The 27,268-nt window shown below is 40.3% G+C and overlaps 1 protein-coding gene across 2 annotated transcripts in view; it reads right to left on the bottom strand.

Annotated features, from left to right (window-relative positions):
* phf19 (PHD finger protein 19) overlaps positions 1-27,268 on the bottom strand; it is a 158,763-nt gene that overhangs the window by 13,037 nt on the left and 118,458 nt on the right. Inside the window, exons 12-14 of one of the 2 annotated variants that reach the window (XM_039764401.1) lie at positions 27,163-27,244; positions 26,797-26,885; positions 23,087-23,182 (exon numbers count right to left, since the gene is read on the bottom strand). In XM_039764401.1, the coding sequence (XP_039620335.1) occupies positions 23,087-23,182; positions 26,797-26,885; positions 27,163-27,244 (267 nt within the window). The remainder of the gene's footprint in view (positions 1-23,086; positions 23,183-26,796; positions 26,886-27,162; positions 27,245-27,268) is intronic. The other variant, XM_039764402.1, reaches the window with a different exon arrangement.

Genomic DNA, 27,268 nt, shown 5'->3' with positions numbered 1-27,268 from the left:
CATCTTGATATACAAGAAGCACAAAGAAAGGAGGCCCAATAAATCGCTTTCTATTCCACACGCTTTACATGCCCGCGTTGAGCTCGCTCTGTCACCACAGATGCTGTGTGAACAGCCACCCTCCGTCACCCGCCACCGACTTTCTGTTTTAGAGTAAAAAGTTACAAGAGTTAAAGACTAGCGCCAAGAATATTTGTTCAAAAACGAAAACTAAAAATATTTTTAGTGAATTATTATGTTATTTCAGTCTTTCCAGCTTCTTTAATAGTTTCATTTTGGTTTTGTTAATTATTTTATTTCAGTTTATGAAAATGTTTTTTTAATAATAGTTTTGATTTTAGTTTTCGTTAACTATAATAATCTTGCTCCCAACTGCACCCTGCCCCACTCTCCCCTCAAAAGAGACTGGGGTGAGTTTCCCTAAATGCCACGCCATAATCTGCGTTCCAAGTGTGCACAAGTTAACTGAATCAAATAATCACCTAAAATATGGGACAAAGATTTTTTTTAAGGATAATTTGGGTCACCTAGATTGGGCATGATACATGGATAGGGCTTTCTCAGGAAATGTGGGACATCCGGTGGCCCTAAACATCACACATATCTCATGGAATGTGACTGCCTCCATGTTCTCCCTGTTGAATAGAGAACATTTTCTGTGTGAAAAAGCAGTATTCGCATATGGACATGCTACAGAAGAAAATTTAACGTACCACAGAAAATAAAACTGCCAAACCTTTCACCTAGCAATAGCCTAGCATTTACCTAGCATCTTGCCTTAAGAAGGGCCTGAGTTGCCTCGAAAGTTTGCATATTGTAATCTTTTTAGTTAGCCAATAAAAGGTGTTATTTTGCTTGACTTATCGTTACATTTGGCAATAAGAAAATGTTTGCAAAATAGCACCACTAGATGGAGCTGCAGACTATATTTCTGACTAGAAACAAACTTGTCCAGTGCCACATAATTTATGGCTAAGATTTAAAATCATTTTTCCTATTACTGACAGCTGCCTTCCTCACTATGAATGCTGGGATAGGTGCCAGCTACCCTGTGAGAGCCGGTTTTGGATAAGCAGGATAGGAAGAAGGATGGAAGAATGAATATTTAAATTTTAGAAATGGATGACTCAATCCATCCATTAAGTCATTCCTGGAAAAAAATGCTTTACATTTTCAGAAACATATTTTGGTTTAAAATACATCTCTTTATTTACATGAGGTATATATGGTAGTGAATCCCAAGTGCATACAGCATTACAATTGTCTCCATTCAATTATAATTTATTTGGAACGGTGTCTTTAGATTGAGAATTTGCTATTTGGCCTTTGTACACTACTACAGTTTCCATATTTAGATTAAACTGACTTCAGAATCATACGGCGAGTTAACGGTGGGAAATAAACTGGCAACCTCACGCAGTGCAGTCTTGTGCCCTAATTGCTAAGTCACAGTCTCTTAACAAGGTGATTTGTACCTGAGTGCATGTGTCTACTAATTACAGGGGCTGTTCGTCTGTAAAAACATATTTTATTGTTTTGCTATTAACATAAACATCATTACAGCCAAATACTGACTAGAGTTACAAACCATGAGGCCGAAGTGCCCATCTGGCTACCCAATCATCTGTCAATATTATCTTGGCACAAGTGAGCATCTCTGGGCAGGATTTTCATAATCCACAAGCATTTTAAGAAGAACCAGCTGATAAGGTGGGATGGTGTTAGGGTGATAAGCCAGTAGTCGGCTCTTTTGAAGCCCCTGCTGTGGCAACTAATGGTGTCTCGGAGTGACAAGAAGGACACTCAGTGTTGGGGATAATCTAGCCTAAGAAGTAGATGGCAGCAGCCCCCATGCACTGTGTGACTAAACTGTGAAATTGCACTTTTGATGTTGTCACCCACCTGCAGTTAAGAGGATAATGCTAAAAATGACTAAACAGTTCATTATTTATATAGCACCTTTCACAGCAAGCATACTTTTTGTATGGGAAGCTTTGTAGGGAAAAACATTTTAATTATTCCTGCTATTTTGAGATGTTGTTCACTTGCACAGCCAGTTTATGCTTCAGGCCTACGGACATACCCATTTCATTCTGGGGGCAGCTGGGTATCAAATATTAGACGCTTGCTACTCCATGAAAATACAGTACAATACAGTTATCAAATACACATAACTCAGTGGGGCATGCAGAAAAGTAGCACAACTTTCTCAAAGCACATGGTAAGAATGGGGGGTTTTACCGAACAGTCAGCATGGATTCAGAAGAGGGAGGTCGGGTTTTATTAACATGTTGGAATTCTATGAGAAAGGAATAAAAGGATATAACCAGTGTGGAACAAATTATATTATTTATTTTGACTGTCAGAAAGTATACTATTCAAAAACATTAAAGGAACACTTTTTAATCCACATATAGCATCAAGTCAATGAAACTTCTGGGCTATTGATCTGGTCAGTTAAGTATCAGAGGGGGTTGTTAATCAGTTTCAGTTGCTTTGATGTTCATGAAATTAACAACAGGAGCACTAGAGTGGCAACAATGAGATGACCCCTAAAACAGGAGTGGTTTAACAGGTGGAGGCCATTGACATTTTTACTTCCTCATCTGTTTTGTCACTTGTTTTGCATTTGGCTACGGTCAGTGTCACTACTGGTAGCATGAAGCCATACCTGGACCCAACAGAGGAGGCACAGGTAGTCCAACTTCTCCAAGATGACACATCAATACGTGCCACTGCCCAAAGGTTTGCTGTGTCTCTCAGCACAGCCTCAAGGGCATGGAGGAGATTCCAGGAGACAGACAGTTACTCTAGTAGAGCTGGACAGGACCCCTGGTAGAAGGTCCTTAACCAATTAGCAGGACCCACCGGTATCGGCTCATTTAGGCAAGGAGGAATAGGATGAGCATCAGCAGAGCCCTACAAAAAAATGGCCTAGAGCAGGCCACTGGTGTGAATGTCTCTGACCGAACAATCAGAAACAGACTTCATGAAGATGGCCTGAGGGCCCGACGTCCTTTAGTGGGCCCTGTGCTCATTGTCTGCCCGGCACAGTGGAGCTCGATTGGCATTTGCCATAGAATACCAGAATTGGCAGATCCACCACTGGTGCCCTGTGCTTTTTACAGATGAACGCAGGTTCACCCTGACCACATGTGACAGACATGAAAGGGTCTGTAGAAGTCATGGAGAACATTATGCTGCCTGTAACATCGTTCAGCATGACTGGTTTGGTGGTGGGTCAGTGATGGTCTGGGGACGCAAAGACCTCTAATGGATAGACAATGGCACCTTGACTGCCATTATGTATAGGGATGAAATCCTTGGACCAATTGTCAAACCCAATGCTGGTGCAGTGGCTCCTGGGTTCCTCATGGTGCATGACAATGCCTGGCCTCATGTGGCGAGAGGATGAAGGAATTGATACTATTGACTGGCCCCAACGCTCACTCACCTGACCACAATCCAATATCCGATGCCTCAGCCTGTCCAGGAGCTCAGTGATACCCTGGTCCAGGTTTGGGAGGAGATCCCCAGGACACCATCTGTCGTCTCATTAAGATTGTCAGGCATGCATACAAGCAGGTGGGGGCCATACAAACTACTGTGTGCGATCTAAAGTTGCTGCAATGAAATTTGGGCAAAACAGACTAGCCAGTTACATCATTTTTTCCTTTTGATTTTCAGGGGGGGTCTTTGAATTTAGCCCTCAGTAGGTTGATCATTTTCATTTCCATCAAACGATGTGGCATCCTTTCGTTCCTAACTCATTACCCAGTCCATATAAGTAGAGATATCCAGCAGGATTGTTTTTCCCATTGAGATCTGATGTGTTTTCAAAGTGTTCCTTTAATGTTTTGAGCAGTTTATTTGATAAGGTGCCACATGAGAGGCAGTTCAGGGTAATGTTTTTAGGTGGTTGCAGAATTGGCTCAGACACAGGAAACAGAGAGTGAGGGTGTAAGGAAACCGTATCAGAACTCAGTGATGTTAAGTGTGGTGTCCAGCAGGAATCAGTGCTGGGGCTGCTGCTATTTTTCTTATTCTTTCGGCCGCTCCAGCAAGGGGTTGCCACAGTGGACCATCTACGTTGTCTGCATATTGACTTGGCAAAATTTTACACCGGATGCCCTTCCTGTCATAACCCTTCCCATTTATCCAGGCTTGGGACCGGCGCAAAGAAACACACTGGTTTGTGCATCCCCTGCCTGTGGCTGGGTTGGGCTGCTGCTATTTTTAATATATATAAATTATTTGAATAAGAAAATATATGTAACAAGCTGGTTAAGTTTGCAGATGATACCATTCGAGGTGGATTGGCTGATATTTGAGAATCTGTTGAATCATCACAGAGGGACTTGGACAGCAGACAGGCTTGGGCAGATCTGTGGCAGCTGAAATTTAATGTCAGTAAATGTAAAGTATTACATTTATGAAGTCAAAATGTGAGGTTTGAATACACAATGTGAGGTCCTAAAATTGAAAGTACTCTTTATGAGAATGACCTAGGAGTCATAGTGGACTCAACACTATCAACTGCCAGACAGTGTTCAGAAACCAATAAGAAGGCTAACAGAATGTCAGGCTATATTGCGCCTTGAAGAGGGGAGTACAAGTCCAAGGAGGTTATGCTCAAGCTCTATAACACACTGGAGAGGCCTCATCTGAAGACCTGTGTGCAGTTTTGCTCTCCAAGCTACAAAAAGGACAAAGCAGCAGTGGAAAAAATCCACAGAAGAGCGAATAGGCGGATTCCAGGACTACAGGGGATAAATTATGAGGAAATAAAAGAGCTGAGCCTTTGCAGTTTAAGCAGAAGAAGATCAAAAGGAGACATTATTGAAGTGATTAAAATTATGAAGGGAATTAGTCCAGTGGATCGAGACTGTGACTTTAAAATGAGTTCAACAAGAACATGGGGATGCAGTTCAGAAATTGTGAAGGGTAAATTTCACACAAACATTAGAAAGTTTTTCTTTACACAGGGAACAACAGACATGTGGAATAAGTGACCAAGTAGTGTGGTAGACAGTAGCATTGTAGGGACCTTCAAAACTCAACTTGATATTATTTTGGAAGAATGAAGTGGGTAGGACTAGTAAGTTTAGTTGGGATGAATAACCTGTTCTCATCTAGATTGTTCTAATGAGACCGCTGAATCCAACTGAAGATTGAGTGGGCCACAGCATATCCTAATAGCACTGGACACAAGTAAGAAACCAAACCTGGATATGATGGCAGTCCATCACAGGACATACAAACCATGGCACATACCACTTAAGTAGCTTAACACTGGAGATATGGCTGCAAAAACAAAGAAAAAACATCACTGACATGCAGAGAGTGTGCTAACTCCACATAGTCCGTGATCAGACACAGGGTTAGGGGTAGGGTAAGGGTTAGGCTGACTGAATGGAGTAATCTTGCGTTTTTTTCATATAGATTCTGTTTCTTTCCTATGTACAAAACATATTTTTTTCAGCCCTGCAGTCAGATTCAGTGTCTTATTAGTCACAGAATCCCTGAACAGTTTTTGCCTACCGTACTTAATTGTTCATTCCAAAGGATGGCGTCTGGGAATTTGTGTTGGATCAGCGTTAAAATTAAGACTTTGATTTTGATACTAGACCTCAGTTCCAGTACAAAAATGGTTCAGAAGCAAACAACGAATAACTCCAAACTCCCCAGCACATCTTACTCCAGTCTCCCCGGTGTGCTGCACAAGAAGTGTGCAATGGTTGAATCAATAAGGAGGGCAAAATAAAAGTAGTATACTGGCCAAGAGTCCTGTCTTCTATTCAAATGTGTGACACTGTGTGAAGGGACTTCCTGGTTGTTTTGCTGAAGTAATCGATTTAACAATATTTTAGTAAAAAATACATGCATTTTGCACAGCTTAAATATACAGCCCGACTGGATAACCTGATGTAGATTATGTGACAAGAGTAAAGTGAGATTTATTCATGGAGTTTTTGATGTTGTTTGCTACTATCCAGAACTGGCCACTACCTGCTTCCGTTAAAGCATAAACTTTGTTAGTTCAGTTCTACATTAAAATGTGAAATTAGAAATATTTCTTGGCCATCACTGCAAACCACATGGGATAAGTAAAGTTTTTAAAAGAACAAAAAAAGTTTGGTGGAATATTCCAGGAAAGGAACTCAGGCCACTGCACTTTAATACGCACTTAGCTATATTAAAGCCTGTCAATGCACTCTCTCTTTTCTGCCACATAACCTTTAAATTACTGCTCTTTTCATGTACCAGCAAACTTCGAATAGCAATGCAGTAAGATAAATGGAGAGGGTTGCCGCCGATTGGCTCATCAACGGAGAGCAGTATTCGATTCCACTTTGCGTTAGCCAGTATCTCGTCTCGCTCATTCAGCATCAACGTGTTTCGCTGTGTAAAGCGTTAACTTTTGTGCTCTTTTGTGTTTATCTTTGTGCGTTAGTCAAGCACTTCATTATGTCTCCAAAATGATCTGCTCCTGCTACTGCTTCAGGGGCCTTGCCCAAGCACCAACAGAAGATGCTAACGATTGCTGAAAAGGTAAAAGTTTTGGATATGCTGAAGGAAGGGAACAGCTACGCCGCTGTCCTACATAGTCGCCTGAAGAGTCTCCTTTAGAAGAGCTAACATTTATGTCATCACTATCGGACAAGTCTTCGTGTCATCGTTGGTGAGTACTCATAACTAATTTCCTACGTACTTAGTACATGTACATACGTTTAGTGTCACTGTACACACATTTTATACAATTTTTCATGCATTGTACATATTTATTGCTGGTGGCCTGTCTATCGTAATGGCCATAACATATGTGATATCGGAGACACTCGATATCTTTAAAATAACAATTAGGTTTTATTTATATTTACATGTTGTAGATTTTTCATTTATTTTTATATTACCTAATCAATTACAATGTGTTTAAAACTGTATTACGTATTAAATAAAACTCCTCAATGATATATGATACGTATGTTTGTGCGTAGTAAACAATGTGTTTAGATACATAATTTCAACGAATCTTACCTAATATCTAAGAGAATATAAAGGGTTTATGCTGTATAACTGTGCGGGAAATGTTTCTAAGAGTGTGGGAGAGTTTATAAGAACTTAAAATATATAAAAATAACCATATAAACATGTGGTTTTTACTTCGCGGATTTTCACCTTTCGCGGGGGGTTCTGGAACGCAACCCCCGCGATCGAGAATGAATCACTGTATACATTTGGATATGTCAGGTATTGGGCTAGTTACTTGTTCCACTGTGCGGGTTTTGAGCTGTCCCTGGACAGGAATTTTATTTAGGATTTGGCAACCCTGAAGGCCGCCATCTCAATGTACATATTTTTGCCAGGCTTTTATGATGCATGTGGTAAAGCAGTTAATGCACTTAATCTCACTAACTTAATTTGAATATGCAGTCTCCATACAGAAGATCTCTCACCAGACTCAGCCCTGGTATCCCAAAAAATATAGAGTACACGTAATGATGGTGTCTGCTGTTACATACTTTCACGTTGAACACTTTTCCAGGCCACTTTACTTAAAGACTACATGTTAGCTTTCAGAAATTCTCCATATCACTACACTTCTACGAATGGAATGGAGTAGGAAATCCTCAATCAGAAATGGAAGAAAAAAATGAATGAAAAACTGCCATCTAGTCTATTTACAACAATAAATGACTAATGATGAACATTTCAGTTTTACTCACATGGAGTCACAGAAATGGGTAAACAAGCCAGTGGTGGCTGACCTGGACATGCTTACGACTGTCCAGTTACAGGGCATGTTAGATAGACACCTCCCTACAACCTTTTTCCAATCAATTTATTTTAAAGTCACCCCTGATACGACTGGGTCCTGACAGCTATCTCTGCCACGTTCTCGCACGGCTGCTTCATTGATTGCCCTGGTGTTGTTGCTCAGTGTAATAAATAAGACAAGTCTGATAAAGAATAGTGCTCACGTCTCCTACTTTCTTACCTCTAAAGCCTGCTTCCCCTGGGGAAATTCTCTCTTAATCAGTATTAAGGCTCTGAGGAATTGTTCTGAATTCAGGAGCGCTTAGCTATATTAAAGCCTGTCAATGCACTCTCTCTTTTCTGCTACATAACCTTTAAATTACTGCTCTTCTCGTGTATGCTGTCTATAATTGCAACCAACTTGAGCCAACAGGCAATTGTACGTGGTGATTAGCCACTGCTCAAATGCACTACTAGGCTGCTGGCAGTCCTGGAGCAGTTAAGCGTATACTATGCTGAATCAATCACTGGATGGACTCTGGCAAGCCTTAAAAAGAAAGCCAGACAAGAGTACTGTCACATGATGGGCAACACAAGGGTTACATGCTGACCAAAGTATAGTCGGCAGGACTTGGGACCAGGAATGCATTAGCTGTACAAGTGCATTCATCAAGTAAAGTGAATTCAAGTCAAGCTTTATTTATAAAGCACATTTACAACAGCTGAAACTGAATCAAAGTGCTGTACAATAAAAAGTAAAAGAACTAGTTAAAATATATATATATATATATATATATATATATATATATATATATATATATATATATATATATACACTCACCTAAAGGATTATTAGGAACACCATACTAATACGGTGTGTGACCCCCTTTCGCCTTCAGAACTGCCTTAATTCTACGTGGCATTGATTCAACAAGGTGCTGAAAGCATTCTTTAGAAATGTTGGCCCATATTGATAGGATAGCATCTTGCAGTTGATGGAGATTTGTGGGATGCACATCCAGGGCACGAAGCTTCCGTTCCACCAAATCCCAAAGATGCTCTATTGGGTTGAGATCTGGTGAGTGTGGGGGCCATTTTAGTAAAGTGAACTCATTGTCATGTTCAAGAAACCAATTTGAAATGATTCGAGCTTCAAATTTCAATATATATATTGTCACACATGTGCACGTGGGAGGCAGTTAAAGGGTTAATGAATGAGGGTAATTCCATGCCAGACCAGTGGGTGGCAGAGTGTAATGACCCTTTTTCTCTTTCCACTGCAGACTTCCGCCTGGTTCTGAAGACAACACTTCCATTTCCAGCCATGATAATGTCACTTCCTGTCCTCTCCTTAAAAAAACGCTATCTTTGCCTCATCAAGACAGTTCTGTTCTGGACTCAAATGTACACAACACTTATAAACTCTTTTGCAGCCTGGAAACAATGAAACAATATACAGGTGGCTGCCCCAACTCTTTTTGTGGCTCACTTGTCTCTTCTTTTGACTATATATATATTTTTATATTGTCACACACGTGCGAGTAGGAGGCAGCTAAAGGGCCTGAGTAATGGTAATACCACAACAGACCGGGGGTGGCTAGGTGTGCTGACTGTCTTTCCCAGTTCCTTGCAGACCATTCCCGGGAAATAATGCCAGGTTCCGGCGCCCTTGATGACATCACTTTCTGGTGTTGGTGCCTTGGAAGACACCTCTTCCGGTCCCAATGACATCACTTCCGGTTCCAGCCCACTTGATGACATCACTTCCTGTAAAGGCCTTTAAAGCTGCCACCTTGCTTCCAGTTAATCAGTTCTGTTTTGGACTCAGTCTTGTGAAAAACTCTGTTCTAAATCTCAACCTTTTGCAGCCAGGGCATATTATACGGGTGGCTGCCCCAAACCTTTACAATGTCTGGAGTCCATTCTTATCACAATATTATATATATATATATATATATATATATATATATATATATATATATATATATATATATATATATATATCACTGAATTGCAAGAATAACCAACTATTACATATAAGATAAGCTCAAAATGCACACACCCATGCATACATATCTATTATTATGAGTGTACATGCAACACATACAAATATAATGTCAACCTCTTGCAGGGTCAAATGCCAACGAGAAGAGATAAAACTTTAACAATAATTTAAAAATGGCCAGTTGTTGGGGCAGACCTAATATAATAAGGCAAGCCATTCCAAAGAAAGGGAGCAGCCACTGCAAAAGCCTGATCCCCCTTTTACTTCAGCCTCAACAACTAAGAGCATCTGGCTAGTAGGCTGCAGTGCTCTTGTTGGCGCATACAAGTGAAGAATTTCTGAGAGGTAAGATGGGGCACCTCCATTCAAACATTTAAAAATAAGTAATAGAATTTTAAAATCAATTCTGAAGTGGTCCTGAAGCCATTGGAGTGAGCTGAGTATTGGTGAAATATGGTCACGCTTACGAGAGCCAGTCAACAAGCAAGCAGCAGCAGCATCCTGAACAAGTTGTCGGCATCGTAACAAGGACTAATCAACACCTACATACAAGGAATTGCAATAGTCCAAACGAGATGTAATAAAAAACATGGATGGCCTTTTCAAGATCACTAAAAGAAAGAAAAGTATTTACCTTAGCTAAAAGTCTCAGTTGGAAGAAGCTGCATTTAACAACAGAATTCAAAAATCACTGGAGGGGGCAGCCTTGTGAATAACAGATCAAGGATGCTAGATTAGGATATATTTAAATGAATGCAATATAGGAAGGCAACAAATTATGCACAGTAGCTACAGACGACTGGGATGGAGGGTGCTAAAATCTCGTGAAAAACAGATGAAGATTGCAAAGTTCAATTAAGCAATAGTGGGAGGTCGAGCTTTCAGTTACAGAGTCCCAAAGCTGTGGAATGATCTGCCTGCTAATACAAGAGGTGTCCCTTCAATCTCAGCTTTTAAATCCAGGCTGAAGAGTCACAACATTAGTCCTGCATACCCTGACTAGAGCTGCCGATTATCTGTGCTTATTGCATTCCTGTTTCTTTGTCATTTGTACATAAATACAACATTCACAATATTTTTAAATTGTTACTAACTCTCCTCTCTTCTATTCCTCTTCTCCTTATCTTGATTCCAACCGCTCTACTGTGGTAGGAGCCCTGAATTTACAAGATGGAAAGATTCAGTCTTCAGATTGGAAGGCCAGCACAGACTCCAGTAAAGAAAACCCAGGAGCAGGTAGGCGGCTAGTTGACCGAGGTCTTCAGGATTGTGACTATATTTTTTGATTTTTTCTTTTATAATTTTAATCTCCACTGTTGTCAACTGGCCAAGGTTCATCAGTTGATTGATGGACAGATAGTGTTGGTTTCGATTTATGTTTAATCAGTTTTTCCGTGAAACTTATTTTTTATGTGTTTTAACAAATCTGTACTTATAAGTTTACCGGTGATGTATTTATTAATTGGTATTATCTATACTTGTATTTTAACTGACTCAGTGAAGAGTGCTATACAGAAAAATTGATGTGTTTTGTTGTTAGGTAGGACTATCGCCTATGAATGGTAGCTGAAGAGCTATAACAATTATGAACAGCATATAGGTGTAACCTAACAAATATCAGGTGAACATGAGTGAAGAACTATAAAATTATCATCTGAAGGGGTGCTATAATCTCATGAATAACAATGAATAACAGCTAGGGCTGCTGGGAGGGGTTGTCATCAAATAAACAGCAGCAGGCTGCAACATTCAGATAAGCACATGGTAGCCATTAGGGGCATAATATTGCTGTCAGTAACAGTGGCTGAGTAACTAACATAAGCAGGACTATGATACATATCATTTCTAATAGCTGGGTATCACTGTGTGAGTTATGTGGTATCTGAGGATGCAGCTCAATAATTATTAGCAGAGGGGCAATAACATCAGCAAATAAATACCAATACAGGAACTAAAACATTATGAAAAGCATCTGAAGCCACTTGGTGGTGCTACTGTATAATCTAATGAATAACAGTCAGGCCTGCGCTAGAGAGATGTAGACTAATAAATTAGACTCGTTATTTCAAATTTTCGCAACCAGCTTGGAGGTACAGAAATATAATGAATAACAGTTGGGACTTCTATGTAGGTTTATTTATTTACATAAAACAGGTAGGTCTATAACATTATGAATATCGTTTAGATGTCAGTTATATTCTGATGAGCAGCAGGAGTGGTTGTAACCAAAGTGAAATTGTAGTCCACTGGATAGATAGATAGATAGATAGATAGATAGATAGATATGAAAGGCACTATATGATAGATAGATAGATAGATAGATATGAAAGGCACTATATGATAGATAGATAGATAGATAGATAGATATGAAAGGCACTATATGATAGATAGATAGGATATGAAAGGCACTATATGATAGATAGATTGATAGATAGACGGACGGACGGACGGAGACTCTTTAACGTTTTTCTTGATACACTTCTGCTGAATGGTTTGTTGGCTGAAAGTCTTCGGTGTTTGTGTGTCAGAGAGGATATGCAGCATCGTTCCTAATGGCACTCAGTTTTGCTTTAATTCTCTCCTTTGATACGATCTGCAGGGGGTCCAGAGTGTGTCCTATAACTGAGTTTGCCCGTTTAATTAGCCTTTTGATTCAGTGAGCCACTTAAAGAATAGCACATAAAGAAGCAATAATGTGAAAAGCAACTGGTCAGTGCTGGTGGGGTTGAGGGCATTTAATCTCAATGACAATAGCTGGATAGCCAGGAAGGGCAGTTGGCTCTAATGAAGGGCAACAACCTCAAGAATGGCAGTTAAGAGTTTTAGCTTCTAGTGGTGAACCAACTAGTTTCAAGAGGAAAACTTTCATGTAATTACTCATGCCCATCTCATTTTACCTAATTTCCTTAAAATGGATATTGATGTGCACAGTTAGAAATCTAGCTTGGCATATCCATCAGATGCTCCATCACCACATATGATCTCTATCCTTGCCAGTTCTGCCCTGAGTACTCCACACATGCCATATGATCTGATCAGTTCTTTGTAGAGGACTAATTCCCAGGTTCTCAGTTTGGGGGCCAGCAGATGATGTTATAATGTCATGAAGGATACCTAGGCCTGCTAACAGAATGCCATGAGTGAGAGTTACTAGCTGTTTTGCTAATATTCTCAACACATCCAATGGATCACATCAAGGCTGTTATATATTTTAAATGTTCCTCTCCTACCACTCTCTCAACAATAATTAAAGGGGAGACTGTGGACATGGTGAAGCACTACAAATATCTAGGGGCAGTCATTGATCATTTTCTAACATTTGATCTTAACACAGAGCAAATTCATAAGAAGAAGCACACCTGGCGAGTCCTTTTTTTTCCCATAATGACACTATTTTCTTTTATTGAATCTGTTGTTACATTTGCTGTTATATGTTGGTTTGGCAGCCTCACCATTAAGAATGCAAACCATCTTAACAACACTATAAAGATTGCTGATACGATGAATGGTTGGCAGCACATCTCTATCACTGAGCTGTACTACAAACAGGTTAGAAAGAAACCTGACTTGATTTTGTCAGACAATCACAATCTTCTTTTTCTTAAATTTCAGTTGTTGCCATCAGGCACCAGATTTAGATTCCCAGGGGTAAACTGCAACAGATTTAAAAATGTTTATTCCTGGGGTCATAAGCATTTCCAATGCTGTTACTTGAAGGTAATTATTACAATTGTGTGCTGTTAAAGATAATTGCCCTTTATAGAATCTTGAGAGGGCGTGCATTTACGAAAGCACTAGTTGTCAGTTTTTATATCTTGTCTTATGCTCTTGTATCTGTATAACAATGCCTTATGTTTTGTTTTTTCCTGCTGCAAACAAATTTCTTTCTGTATAAATATAATAAATAATAACAAAGTCTGCCTGACTACCTAGGGAGGACTATAATCTAGGAAGTATCAAATGTAAGACTATAATCTTAACACTAGAAAGTGAGACCACTAGGAGGCACAGTATTTATACAAGTATCAGTAATACAGTAAGTAACAATATATTTAATACAATATCATAAATATCATCAGGGTGTCACTGCAGGAGTTAGCATCTTATGAACAGCACATGACTATCATTAGTGGGAATGTAAAATTATGATAATCATTTGGGGGCCAGAATGTGGTGCAATAACAACAACAACAATTTATTTGTTGTATAGCCTAACAATCACACAAGGATTGCATCAAAAGGCCTTAATAGGCCCTGGTTTTTGACAGAAAAACTGTGACTCCCTAAGACGACAAGACAAAAAAAAAAAAACCCTTGTAGGGAAAAATAACTCAATATCAGCAGCTATGCCTTCTAGGTGGGACTGTAACCTTAAAGGTGAAATGAGTCCTGAAATATCTATGACATAGGTCAGGTAATTTATCCAAGTCAAATTACAACATTTGAGATACAATTAGTTGCATTTCCATTCTTTTTCCAATTGGAGCACAGACAGATGAAGGGACTTGCTCACACAGTGTTAGTGGCAGGATTCGAACCCACAACCTCAGGGTTTGAAGTCCAAAGACTTAACCACTGCACCAGCCTGCCCATAACTTCAGTCACGAAACACGCCCTCTGCATCAGATAACCCTCACAAAACCCTAATCTTAACTACAGTGTAACCAGGCATGCAATGGCCATTTTGTGACTGATGTTGTGGGACTAAATTCATAGGTACAAAAACGTACCAATAAAAGAATATAATTGAAAGCGTAGGAGTTAGTGTATACAGTATTCTTATGAATAACAGTTGGGCCTGCTAGCTGAGCTGTAACCCAAAAAGAAACATTATATGATATCATGAATAGCACTTGAGTGTCAATTAAAGTGTTGTGATGGCATGAAACAACAAGGATTGTATCACAATGATTATCAGTAGGGAGGCTATAACATTATGAAAATTATTTGGGGGCAAGTAGGTGCTAAAATAATATCATGCCTAACACCTAGGTCTGCCAGGTGATGCTGTGGTCCATTAAAAAACAATTGTAGGCTGTAACCTTGGGATGGGGCACAATAGTCTTATCAATAATATAGACCCGATACTCTAAGTAACAGAGGCAATTGGGTATCATTAAGAGGGTTATAATGGCATGGATACCACCTGGGGTTGAATCCTAATGAATGTCAGTAAAGAGTCTATAACATAATGAAGATCATTTGAGGGCAGGAAGGTACACATAATGTCCTGAATAGCAGCTTGGTCTGCTAGGTAAAACTATAGTCCAATAATTAACAATAGTAGGCCATAACATTGGCCCACCTCAGTTGAACAGCAGTTGAGTGTTGCTGCAGGTGCTGCCAATACTGATGCTCTGTGATAAGAAAGCACAGATCTGACTATACTTCCTTAGAAGGCTTGCATCCTTGAACATCTGCAATAAGATGCTGCAGATGTTCTATCAGACGGTTGTGGCGAGCGTCCTCTTCTACACGGTGGTGTGCTGGGGAGGCAGCATAAAGAAGGATGCCTCACACCTGGACAAATTTGAGAGGAAGGCAGGCTCTATTGTAGGTATAAAGCTGGACAGTTTGACATCTGTGGCAGAGTGACGGGCGCTGAGCAGGCTCCTGTCAATCATGGAGAATCCACTGCATCCACTGAATAGTGTCATGTCGTGGCAGAGGAGCAGCTTCAGCGACAGACTGCTATCACCGTCCTGCTCCACTGACAGACTGAGGAGACCATTCCTCCCCCACACTATGCAACTCTTCAGTTCCACCCGAGGGGGGTAAACGTTAACATTATTCAAAGTTATTGTCTGTTTTTCCTGCATTCTTATTACTCTTTAATTTAATATTTTTTTTTGGTATCAGTATGCTGCCTTTGGATTATGTGAATTTCCCCTTGGGATTAATAAAGTATCTATGTATCTAAAGTATACCTTTGTGAATAGAGGTTTGGGTCATAGCCCAATGAATATGAGTAGAAGAACATTAAGAACAGCATGTGGGGCCTGTGGGTGAAACTATAATATCATGAACAACAGCTATGTCTGTGGGGTCAGGGTGGGGCCGCAGCCCAGCAAGTAATAATGGTAGATTATATCTATAAGGTTAGCAGGTGATGGCCATTACTATAAGGCCAGCAGTTGGTGGCTACTAGTAGTACTCTTATGTGTATCAGTGGCCCAACACGTAACAGAGTTGGACTCTGATTCATGAATGCGGTTGTAGGTCACTGTAGGAGCTGTCATCTCATGAAATGCATTTCCAGCTGTAGCCCAATGATATCAGTAGACAGAACCATAACATGAACCCATGGTTGATACTATGATTTTGTGAATAATAAGTTGGTCTGTTAGATGGGACAGTAACCCAGTAAAATAGGAAAAGTATACTATAACCATAAGACTAGAAGCGGAGGGTCACAATGGGCACAATAATCATAAAAGTAACTGTTGGGACTGTTAACTACGCTTTATCCCGTTAAGTAGCAGTTGCTACACTTCACAATGCTATTCATCATCAACAGCAGCAGGGTGTCACTGCAGGAAATATAATCTTATGAAAAGCACCCGGGGCTATGAAGGAATCAGATCAGTAAAAGAATAAAACGGTAAGATTTGTGGCCCTGAATGTGATGCTGCATTCTCATGAAAAAAGGTAGGTGAGGCCATAATCAAGTAATTATCAATAGTACACTATATCCTTAAAGCTAGAAGACACAATAGGTGGTTTCCCACCACAGGAACATTTTAGAAACTCAAGAACGCTTGTGGTATTCCCACCACAGGAATGCAGGCCATTTGTACTTTCTGGTATATTTCGCTCCAGGTTATATTGCTTTTCGTTCAATCAGGAACTATTGTGGGTGGGGCTTGGGTGATGAACTGTGTTGATTGGTTGACCACAAGCACTGTCACCATCTTACACATCTGTCAGATGTTTAATCTTTGGAGAATTATCAGTGAATATGGAGCGGCACACTCCACATCTTTTCATAGCAGCCTCCCTAGTGCACGACACCAGACATTGCATCAAATCAATAATCTCTCCCATGAAGATGTGATTTCCTTGAAGGAATAAGTTGCTGGGTTACTCAGTGAACTCCCAATCCCACTACATCACTCTTTACAACCACCTTCCTGGTGTGACACGTCATACACTGCATTGTAGGAGTAAGTGGCGGTGGGGTGGGGGGATCCCAATGAACTCCTGAATATGCCTCACTTCACACCACATCACTCTTCTTTGCACATCACATATTTTGCATAAAGGTTACAGTTTCTGTTGTGCGGTGGGAACACAGCACATGAAAATGGCCAGGGCCTGCGTCATACAGGAACTCATTGGTTCCTGAAAACAAACTTCCTGTGGTGGAAAAACACCTATTGTTCTTGCAGAGATTTTAGCCCAATAAGTAACAGTAGCTGGACTTTGATATCATGAATAATAGTTTGGTGTGATTCCAGGAATTATAACCTCATGAACAGAAAATGACATTGCTGCCCAATGAATGTCAATACAGGAACTATAACATTATGAACAGAATCTGAAGGCACTTGGTGGTGCTATAATCTTATGAATAACAGCCTGGCCTGCCTTGGAGAGATGCAGCCTAATAAATTAATTAAGCTAGTGTTTTTTTTAAAACATTGGCAAACAGTAGCAGGCACAATAATATTACGAATCACTGCGGGGTGAGTGTATCCAATTACAATGAGTGGGTTATATTGTGATGAACAGCAGGTGCTGTTGTAACCCAACAAACATCAGTACAGGGGTCATCATAAAGAGCTATACTGTTAAGAATAACTGGTGTAGCTGCTAGGTGAAACTGAATAGCATATAAAGAAGCAGAGCTGGTGGGGCTGAGGGATAGAGAAGGATGGTGCAAAGTAGGGCTGTGGCTCAAGGAATAGAACTTGGTGCTAATGGTGGGCAACCACCTCAAGAATGGCAGTTAATACTTTTACCGCCCTGCTGTGGACCAACTGGGCTGGGCAGGACATTTATCTTGTAATTATTCATGCCCATCTCATATTTTACCTCTTTTCCTTAAAGTGCATATTGATGTGCACAGTTAGATATCTAGCTTGGCATATTCATCAGCCACTTCATCACCACATATGACTTTAATCCTTTGCAATTTCCATCCTGACTTCTCCACATGTACCAAATGATCTAATCAGCCTTTCTTAGAGAACTAATTTGCCAAGTTATCATTTTGGCTATTTAAAGTTATGCCCTGGGCCATTTTGGGACCAGTCAATGATGCTATATTATTATATTATATGCTGATATACAATTACTCATACCCATCTCATATGTTACCTAGTTTCCTTAACTCTGAGGGTTGAGTATTTTTTCCAAAAAACGCAGTTTTCTGAAAAGCACACAAAGTGATGGTTTCACAAAAAGATCAACATTAAACATCTGTTATAGGGTGCTATGGCCGCCAATTTGCCATCTCTTGTGGCTTAAGCCACTCATGGGTAGCACGACAGCTGGCAGGAATGTGCGCCACACTGACTTCCAGGCGCAACGCAATTGGGTTTGTATCTCTTGTCATTGTAAGTGGTGGTCCTCCCAGGCGAACATTGTCATAGGCGCGTCACTGACACAAATGTGTTCTGCACCCCGATCAGCTGATGCCAGTACCTCACTTTCATTTTTGAGTTCAATCTCCAGATCACATGCATCAAAATCGGACTTCGACAAATCAGAGTCCAAAAACAAAGCAAAACGTCGTCAATGGAGTATTTTGCTTTGTGCATTTGCTTCAATCTCTCACCAGATGTCGATGCCATTTTTGACGTTGTTTGCTCTTCACTACTCACTTGAGCGCAGGGAATCTCAGATCAAACCAACAAAACTAACTTTCATTCTAGCAAAGTGAGTTGAACAAAATGTAAGAGGCATGTTTTGTCATCGTTTACAAGATGATTACCACTCTCAACCCCTGCGGTTGACAAAAGTCGACATCCGCCCTGAAAGAGTTAATGTAGAAATGTAGTTTGGTATATTCCATCACCACATAAGATTTCCATCCTTTGTAATTGTACACTAACTTGTTAAGTGATCAGGCTAGCTCTCCTGAGAAGACATATTCCCAAATTCTCATTTGGTGGTTTGATGTTAAGCCCCATGAGGAATCACATCACTGCTACTGCAAAGGAGGGAATTGTGTTTCATTGCTTCAAACTATTTAATACAGTGCGTTTTTAAAACAAAAAACATTTTAAGAAGCTTATATTTTAAAAAAAGTGATCAAGTGGTATTAAGAGACTGAACGGGCAGGCTTCATCTACCAAGGATTATCAAAATACTTTGAACCCAAGCCTGAAAGAAAGCAGAGTACGGTGTTGATTTTCTACACAGTCAAAGATTGGATCCTTGCATCCTTAAGTATGTGAAATACACATTTTTAGCACATGTGGTTTATAGTGTGTTTCTTGTTTCAGAACCAAGTCAACATAGTTGCCAGAAAGTGAAAAATCAAGTGTTGTGCTATCATTGAATTTATAATGCTAGAGAACAATACGCCTTCAGACATTCCTTCCAGTTAACTTGTACCAGGGCCAGTTCTCTTAAAATGCCATAGTCAACACATTCTCAGAACATCTCTCAAACAGGACCCAAGGTTTGGCCATCCTTCAATATCGAAAAAAAAAAAAAAAAAGTTTCTATTATGAAACAATGTGTAATGGCGAACTGAAGAGTAAGGATGCCCTTTAATAGCAGAGATTTCAGGGATTACTCATGGGTCAGAGGAGTCCATTCTTCATGAACAACTAAACATAGGGCAGCAGTAGCTCAGTCGGTAGAGCGGGTGGTCCAGCAATCGGAGAGTCGCAGGTTTGATCCTGGCTCCTGGCATGAGAATGCAGCTGTTGTGTCCTTGGGCAAGACACTTAACCTACCTTGCCTGCTGGTGGTGGTCGGAAGGATTGGTGGCGCCAGTGTTCGGCAGCCTCACTTCTGTCAGTGTGCCCCAGGGCAGCTGTGGCTACATAGTAGCTTATCATCACCAGCGTATGAATGTGTGTGTGAATGGGTGAATGACTGTTGTGTTGTAAAGCGCCTAGGGGGGTTCTTGAACTCTAGTTAGGCGCTATATCAAATACAGGCCATTTACCATAAGCCTGTGAACACTGGGGAGCAGAATATTGACTCCTGAAATGAAGCACCATGCCTTAAATGTTGCAAAAGAGAATCTCAAGCTAATGAACAGAGAGAAACATAATGAACATTTCATTACTATGACCCAGAGTGCAAACAACAATCAAAAAATTTTAAACACGGGGATTCGCCAACATTGTAGAAATTCATAAATCAGACACACAATTTTATGTGATGTTGAGGGTGTAGATCATATTGAATTCATGCCTCAAAACACCACACATAATTGGTCAATATTACAGTAATCCCTCCTCGATCGCGGGGTTGTGTTCCAGAACCCCCCACGATAGGTGAATATCTGCGAAGTAGAAACCATATGTTTGTACGGTTATTTTTATAAATTTTAAGCCCTTAGAAACTCTCCCACACTGTTTATAAATATTCTCCGCACAGTTATACAGTAAACCCTTGTTTATCTCGGTTAATCCGCTCCAGACAGATAAATGAATTTCCACGAAGTAGGATTCTTTATTTATAAATCTAATATTTTCGCAGTTAGAGCATAAAAAACCTGTTCACGACCTTCTAAATACGTTTTTTAACATTATTAGAGCCCTCTAGACATGAAATAACACCCCTTAATCAAAGGTTCAAACTGTGCTCCATGACAAGACAGAGATGACAGTCCTTTCTCGCAATTAAAGGAATACAAACATATCTTCCTCTTCAAAGGAGTGCGCGTCAGGAGCAGAGAATGTCAGAGAGAGAGAGAAAAGTAAACAATCAAAAATCAATAGGGCTGTTGGGCTTTTAAGTATGGGAAGCACCGCGACAAAGCGGCCGCAATGAAGGGATCAATGTGTCTTTCACCATTTTTTAGAGGGCGTCCGTATCTTCCAAGCAAACAGCCTCTATGCAAACAGCCCCTCTGCTCACACCCCCTCCGTCAGGAGCAGAGAATGTCAGAGAGAGTGAGGGAGACAGAGAAAAGCAAACAATCAAAAAATCAATACGGGCTGTTAGAGCTTTGAAGCAGTGATATTTGAGAAGTGAAATGAAGTTTATTAGATTTACAGAAAGTGTGCAATAATTGTTCAAACAAAATCAGGCAGGTGCATAAATTTGGGCACCACAAAAAGAAATGAAATCAATATTTAGTAGATCCGCCTTTTGCAGAAATTACAGCCTCTAAACGCTTCCTGTAGGTTCCAATGAGAGTCTGGATTGTGGTTGAAGGTATTTTGGACCATTCCTCTTTACAAAACATCTCTAGTTCATTCAGGTTTGATGGCTTCCTAGCATGGACAGCTCTCTTTAACTCACACCACAGATTTTCAATTCTATTCAGGTCTGGGGACTGAGATGGCCATTCCAGAACGTTGTACTTGTTCCTCTGCATGAATGCCTTAGTGGATTTTGAGCAGTGTTTCGGGTCGTTGTCTTGTTGAAAGATCCAGCCCCGGCGCAGCTTCAGCTTTGTCACTGATTCCTGGACATTGGTCTCCAGAATCTGCTGATACTGAGTGGAATCCATGCGTTCCTCAACTTTGACAAGATTCCCAGTCCCTGCACTGGCCACACAGCCCCACAGCATGATGGAACCACCACCATATTTTACTGTAGGTAGCAGGTGTTTTTCTTGGAATGCTGTGTTCTTTTTCCTCCATGCATAACGCCCCTTGTTATGCCCAAATAACTCAATTTTAGTTTCATCAGTCCACAGCACCTTATTCCAAAATGAAGCTGGCTTGTCCAAATGTGCTTGAGCAGACCTCAAGCGGCTCTGTTTGTGCAGTGGGCGGAGAAAAGGCTTCCTCTGCCTCACTCTCGCATACAGCATCTCCTTGTGTAAAGTGCGCCGAATGGTTGAACGATGCACAGTGACTCCATCTGCTGCAAGAAGATGTTGTAGGTCTTTGGTGCTGGTCTGTGGGTTGACTCTGACTGTTCTCACCATTTGCCGCTTCTGTCTATCCGAAATCTTTCTTGGTCTGCCACTTCAAGCCTTAACTTGAACTGAGCCTGTGGTCTTCCATTTCCTCAATATGTTCCTAACTGTGGAAACAGACAGCTTAAATCTCTGGGACAGCTTTCTGTATCCTTCCCCTAAACCATGATGGTGAACAATCTTTGTCTTCAGGTCATTTGAGAGTTGTTTTGTGACCCCCATGTTGCTACTCTTCAGAGAAAATTAAAGGAGGAGGGAAACTTACAATTGACCCCCTTAAATACTCGGATTCACCTGTGTATGTAGGTCAGGGGTCACTGAGCTTACCAAGCCAATTTGAGTTCCAATAATTAGTTCTAAAAGTTTTGGAATCAATAAAATGACAATGGTGCCCAAATTTATGCACCTGCCTGATTTTGTTTGAACAATTATTGCACACTTTCTGTAAATCCAATAAACTTCATTTCACTTAAATATCACTGTGTGTGTCTCCTATATGATATATTTAACTGACATTTTTTAACGTAACAACCAACGATTTATATAGGAAAATAATGACTATTAACAAGGTTGCCCAAACTTTTGCATCCCACTGTATATTTAGATAGGCTTACATTTAAAATCCGCGATGGAGTGAAGCCACGAAAGTCGAAGCACGATATAGCGAGGGATCACTGTACACCAACTTACTTTGACGCCTGTGACTGCCACAATCATCAAAGAAAAAATGACTAGGAAATCTGTCAAAGCTCCTTCTTCTGTTTCATGATATTGTCCCCACTTATACTGGAGAGGTTGCAAAGGCTTACTGTGCAAAACTGTACATTCCAGAGATGCCTTACCACCTTAGAGCTGGCCCCCATGTGACATTCCCCTTTAACCAACCTGAACAGCTATCTCTGTGGGACATACTGTGCCAATGATAAAGTGGTCTATGCAGTTACAGGAAACGGTCAAACAATCAAGACAAAATGTTTTATTTGTGTGGTATAGAAAAGCTTTGTGAATGTTATCGGAAGTGTTTTAGCGTTCATAGGGGTTATGATGAAAAATAATACTTGTTTGGTCTTATTGGCGTTTCTTTTAATAGATCAAGCTCAAAAGTCTCTGATCAAGCCTGGCATACATAACAAGCTGGAAACCAGCTTCCCAGCACTTGAATCTTTTTAAGCTTGGTAAGCCTAAACTTAAAGTTGCCCCATGGAAAAATATTTCTCAAGCAGCACAGCGGACCTCTGTATATTCTTTGCACATTTACATTCACTTACCGTGATTCGTCGTAGGAGACGCTAGTTGTGGCTGAACCAGATGTACTAGCAGCATCGGTTGAGTCAAGATCAAAGCTTAATGTACGACCAGAGCTGCTGATGAGAAAAAAAGAAATAAATGTGTAAGGTAAAGGTAAACAAGTTGTCAATATATCATTTCCTCCTCATCAACTTAAGCCTAAAATGGATTGATTTCAGAATGAATTGATGGATGGGTGGTTAGCTATTGTTTCTTACCTTAAAGCCAAATGGAAGCCGAGTTTGTATGATATAAAATGTGAGGAAGAAGCAGGTCCTAAAAAGTAGACACTTCCTTATCATTTTGCTAACCCTTAGCCCAAACTATTTCCTTATCTGAACCTGGTAATCCCTTCTTTTATGAGTTCTTGGGAGTTATTCAACCAGCCCCACATAATCAAAATTGCTCTTCTGTCCTCTTTAGATGACGGTTTTCCTTCAGATCTTTCAGTGAAGGTGTGTGCTCCCTAGATTAAATGAGGCATAAGGTGAAATCAGATAACCCAGTGGACAAGAAAAACTGGACTTGTCCTGTTAGGTGGCTCTCAAGTATTGTTAATTTTTGAGCGTCCAGCATGCAAGTAAGCTTTTTAATCTGGCTTGCCCTGTGACATTTAAAAAGACAATAACTAAATACTCTTTTATACTTGAAGGCCTGAAACTACATTAACATAATGGCCAATATACAGTGGAGCAGAAATGCCCTATTTTCCTGAAGGCACAGACACAGAAGTTATTCTAAATATACTGAAGGTCAGAGTCTATCCAGCTACTTTTGAAAAAGACCTCATAACTATCTAAGAATGCAAGCTTTTAAGATGCATACGTTCACACATTCCGGTAAGGAGCTACAATCCTAATTCCAATGAAGTTGGAACGTTGTGTAAAACGTAAATAAAAACAGAATACAATGATTTGCAAATCCTTTTCAACCTATATTCAATTGAATACACTACAAAGACAAGATATCTAATGTTCAAATTGATAAACTTTATTGCAAATCTTCACTTATTTTGAATTTGATGCCTGCCACACGTTCCAAAAAAGCTGGGACAGGGGCAGCAAAAGACTGGGAAAGTTGAGCAATGTTCAAAAAACACCTGTTTTGAACATTCCACAGTTGAACAGGTTAATTGGAAACAGGTGTTTGTCATGATTGGGTATAAAAGGAGCATCCCCAAAAGGCTCAGTCGTTCACAAGCAAGGATTGGGCGAGGTTCACCACTTTGTGAACAACTGCGTGGGCAAATAGTCCAGCATTTTAAGAATAACGTTTCTCAAGGTACATTTGCAAGGGATCTAGAGATTTCATCATCTACTCTCCATATCATCATCAAAGGATTCAGAGAATCTGGAGAAATCTCTGCACGTAAGCGGCAAGGCCGAATACCAACACTGGATGCCCGTGACCTTCGATCCCTCAGGCGGCACTGCATTAAAAACCGACATCATTCTGTAAAGGATATTACCACATGGGCTCAGGAATACTTCAGGAAACCATTGCTAGTTAACACAGTTCGTCGCTACATCTACAAGTGCAAGTTAAAACTCTACCATGCAAAGCGAAAGCCATATATCAACAACACCCAGAAATGCTGCTGGCTTCTCTGGGCCTAAGCTCATCTGAGATGGACTGACGCAAAGTGGAAAAGAGTGCTGTGGTCTGACGAGTCCACATTTCAAATTGTTTTTGGAAATCATGGACGTCGTGCCCTTCGGGGTCATCGAGGAAAAGGACCGCCCGGATTGTTATCAGCGCAAAGTTCAAAAGCCAGCATCTGTGATGGTATGCGGGTGTGTTAGTGCCCATGGCATGGGTAACTTGCACATCTGTGAAGGCACATTAATGCTGAAATGTACATACAGGTTTTGGAGCAACATATGCTGCCATCCAAGCGATGTCTTTTTCAGGAACGTTCCTGCTTATTTCAGCAGGACAATGCGAAGCCACATTCTGCATGTGTTACAACAGCGTGGCTTCGTAGTAAAGAGTGCGGGTACTAGACTGGCCTGCCTGCACTCCAGACCTGTCTCCCATTGAAAATGTGTGGCACATTATGAAGCACAAAATATGACAACGGAGACCCCAGACTGTTGAGCAACTGAAGCTGTACATCAAGCAAGAATGGGAAAGAATTCCACCTACACAGCTTCAACAATTAGTGTCCTCAGTTCCCAAACGCTTATTGAGTGTTGTTAAAAGGAAAGGTGATACAACACAGTGGTAAACATGCCCCTGTCCCAGCTTTTTTGGAATGTGTTGCAGGCATCAAATTCAAAATGAGTGAAAAGTTTTTCAGTTTGAACATTCGATATCTTGTCTTTGTAGTGTATTCAATTGAATATAGGTTGAAAAGGATTTGCAAATCATTGTATTCTGATTTTATTTACGTTTTACACAACGTTCCAACTTCATTGGAATTGGGGTTGTATTAGGACTACACTTGATGTTATTTCAGAAGGATACGTCTGGTGAGCTTTGCAGGGCTGAATGGCCTGTTCTCTTCTATATTGTTATAGTGTTCTAATGTTAAGTGATTTTTTATGGAATGCAACTGGCTAGTTTTTGGTCTTTCAAAGCACAAACGCAAACAATCTGGAGTCACACATTTAACTTTCTTGGTGTTATCCCCAAGTGTCTAATAGGCTCGGAATTCTATGTAAATATGGTTAAACCCGAGTACCTCTTAGGATATAACTGTTATGATCATGTACAGCATGAAGAATACTGAAGACATTATTCTATTGCCATCTAGTGGATAAAATAATATCATGCTGAAAAAAAATTAAAATCATGTAAATTTCTATGTGTTTTTCCAAAGTGGTTGTGGAGCCTTCAACCAAAATATGAAATGGTGTGTAAATCAACAAAACACAAAGCCGGTTTTGCAACAAACTGTCTTCACTATCACTTGACTTAACAAAATGGTTCAGTTTCAATGTGAGTTGGTCATCAGACGTTGACTCGGATAGTGAAACTGATGATCTCTAAAGTCACTATGGGTGTCTATCATGTCATCTGCCAGGTCTGTAGGGTCATGAGATGATCTGCTCAGGAAGTGGTCAAAAGGCTCATCAAAAGGCTCAGTCAATGGTTAATGGCCTTGCTCAAGGGCTCTTCGGAGTTGGATCCCTTCTGGCAGTAGCGGAATTTGAACCAGCAACCTTCCAGATATCAGTGCAGGTCTTTAGTTACAGAGCCATCACTCTGCCTTAGACTGGTGCTACTCTAAATATTGACGCTGAAGTGTATTTGCTCTAAAGTGTAGACTGTGAAGATCATCAAGTGTAAAGTCAAATATACCAGCCAGATGATGGTTTGCTTGGCTTCAAGTGCATAAATATTCCTTCACGGGTCAGAAAACAGATTAGATATTTATTGGTTGGCCTAATACACGAGGAAATGATAGTGGCTTGTATCACCATTGTGTACAAAATTGGCCCAGTTGGTAAGATGAACAGTTAGGACACTACTCTGACCTGTATATAGTCACAATAACTCCCTATGTCTCACTTGAACAGCTGGGCTTTTGTTCTTTCACTACTGGAAAAAAGCACCAAAAATAACCATTCATTTATCCAATGAAAGAACTATAAAACACCATAAAGATGTTCTAAAATACAGCAGGTGATACATGAAGCTGAGTTCTAGACTGCTACTACTGTAAATATTGACTCTGAAGAGAATGTACCTTTTTAAACTGTGAAGCTCATCGAGCGTAAAGTCAAATATGCTAGCCAGATGATGGTTTGCTTGGCTCCAAGTGCAAGAAAAGTCGCTCTGCAATGAGAATAAGCACAACGTGAGAGATTTGCTACAGTTCTAGGTGGCAGTGTCCACACTATTGCTGATTTAGTAATTCTAATGGAATTAACTTTGGTACCATACAATTCTGGTATTTGAACCAAGCATATAAAACAGGAGTTGAACTCCCATGCTACAAGCAAGTTTGCCCATTAAAGGTAATTTGAGGAAAATATGCCAAGTATTACTCACCACCAAATGCCAGCAGGAAAACACTACCAAATACTTGATAATAGAGGCAAGTGGTACTCACGCTTGGGATGGCATCCTCCAACAGCCACTTCGCTCTTCTTCTTTTGGCTTGTTTTTGAGTATGAAATTCCAGAGGAAGGGAGCTATCATGAAACATAAAGGCAAGT

Source organism: Polypterus senegalus, chromosome 9 (genome assembly GCF_016835505.1).
Source record: "Polypterus senegalus isolate Bchr_013 chromosome 9, ASM1683550v1, whole genome shotgun sequence".
Taxonomy (NCBI): domain Eukaryota; kingdom Metazoa; phylum Chordata; class Cladistia; order Polypteriformes; family Polypteridae; genus Polypterus; species Polypterus senegalus.
The sequence above is the reverse complement of the archived record's forward strand: the minus strand, read 5'-3'. Positions and strand labels throughout refer to the sequence as shown.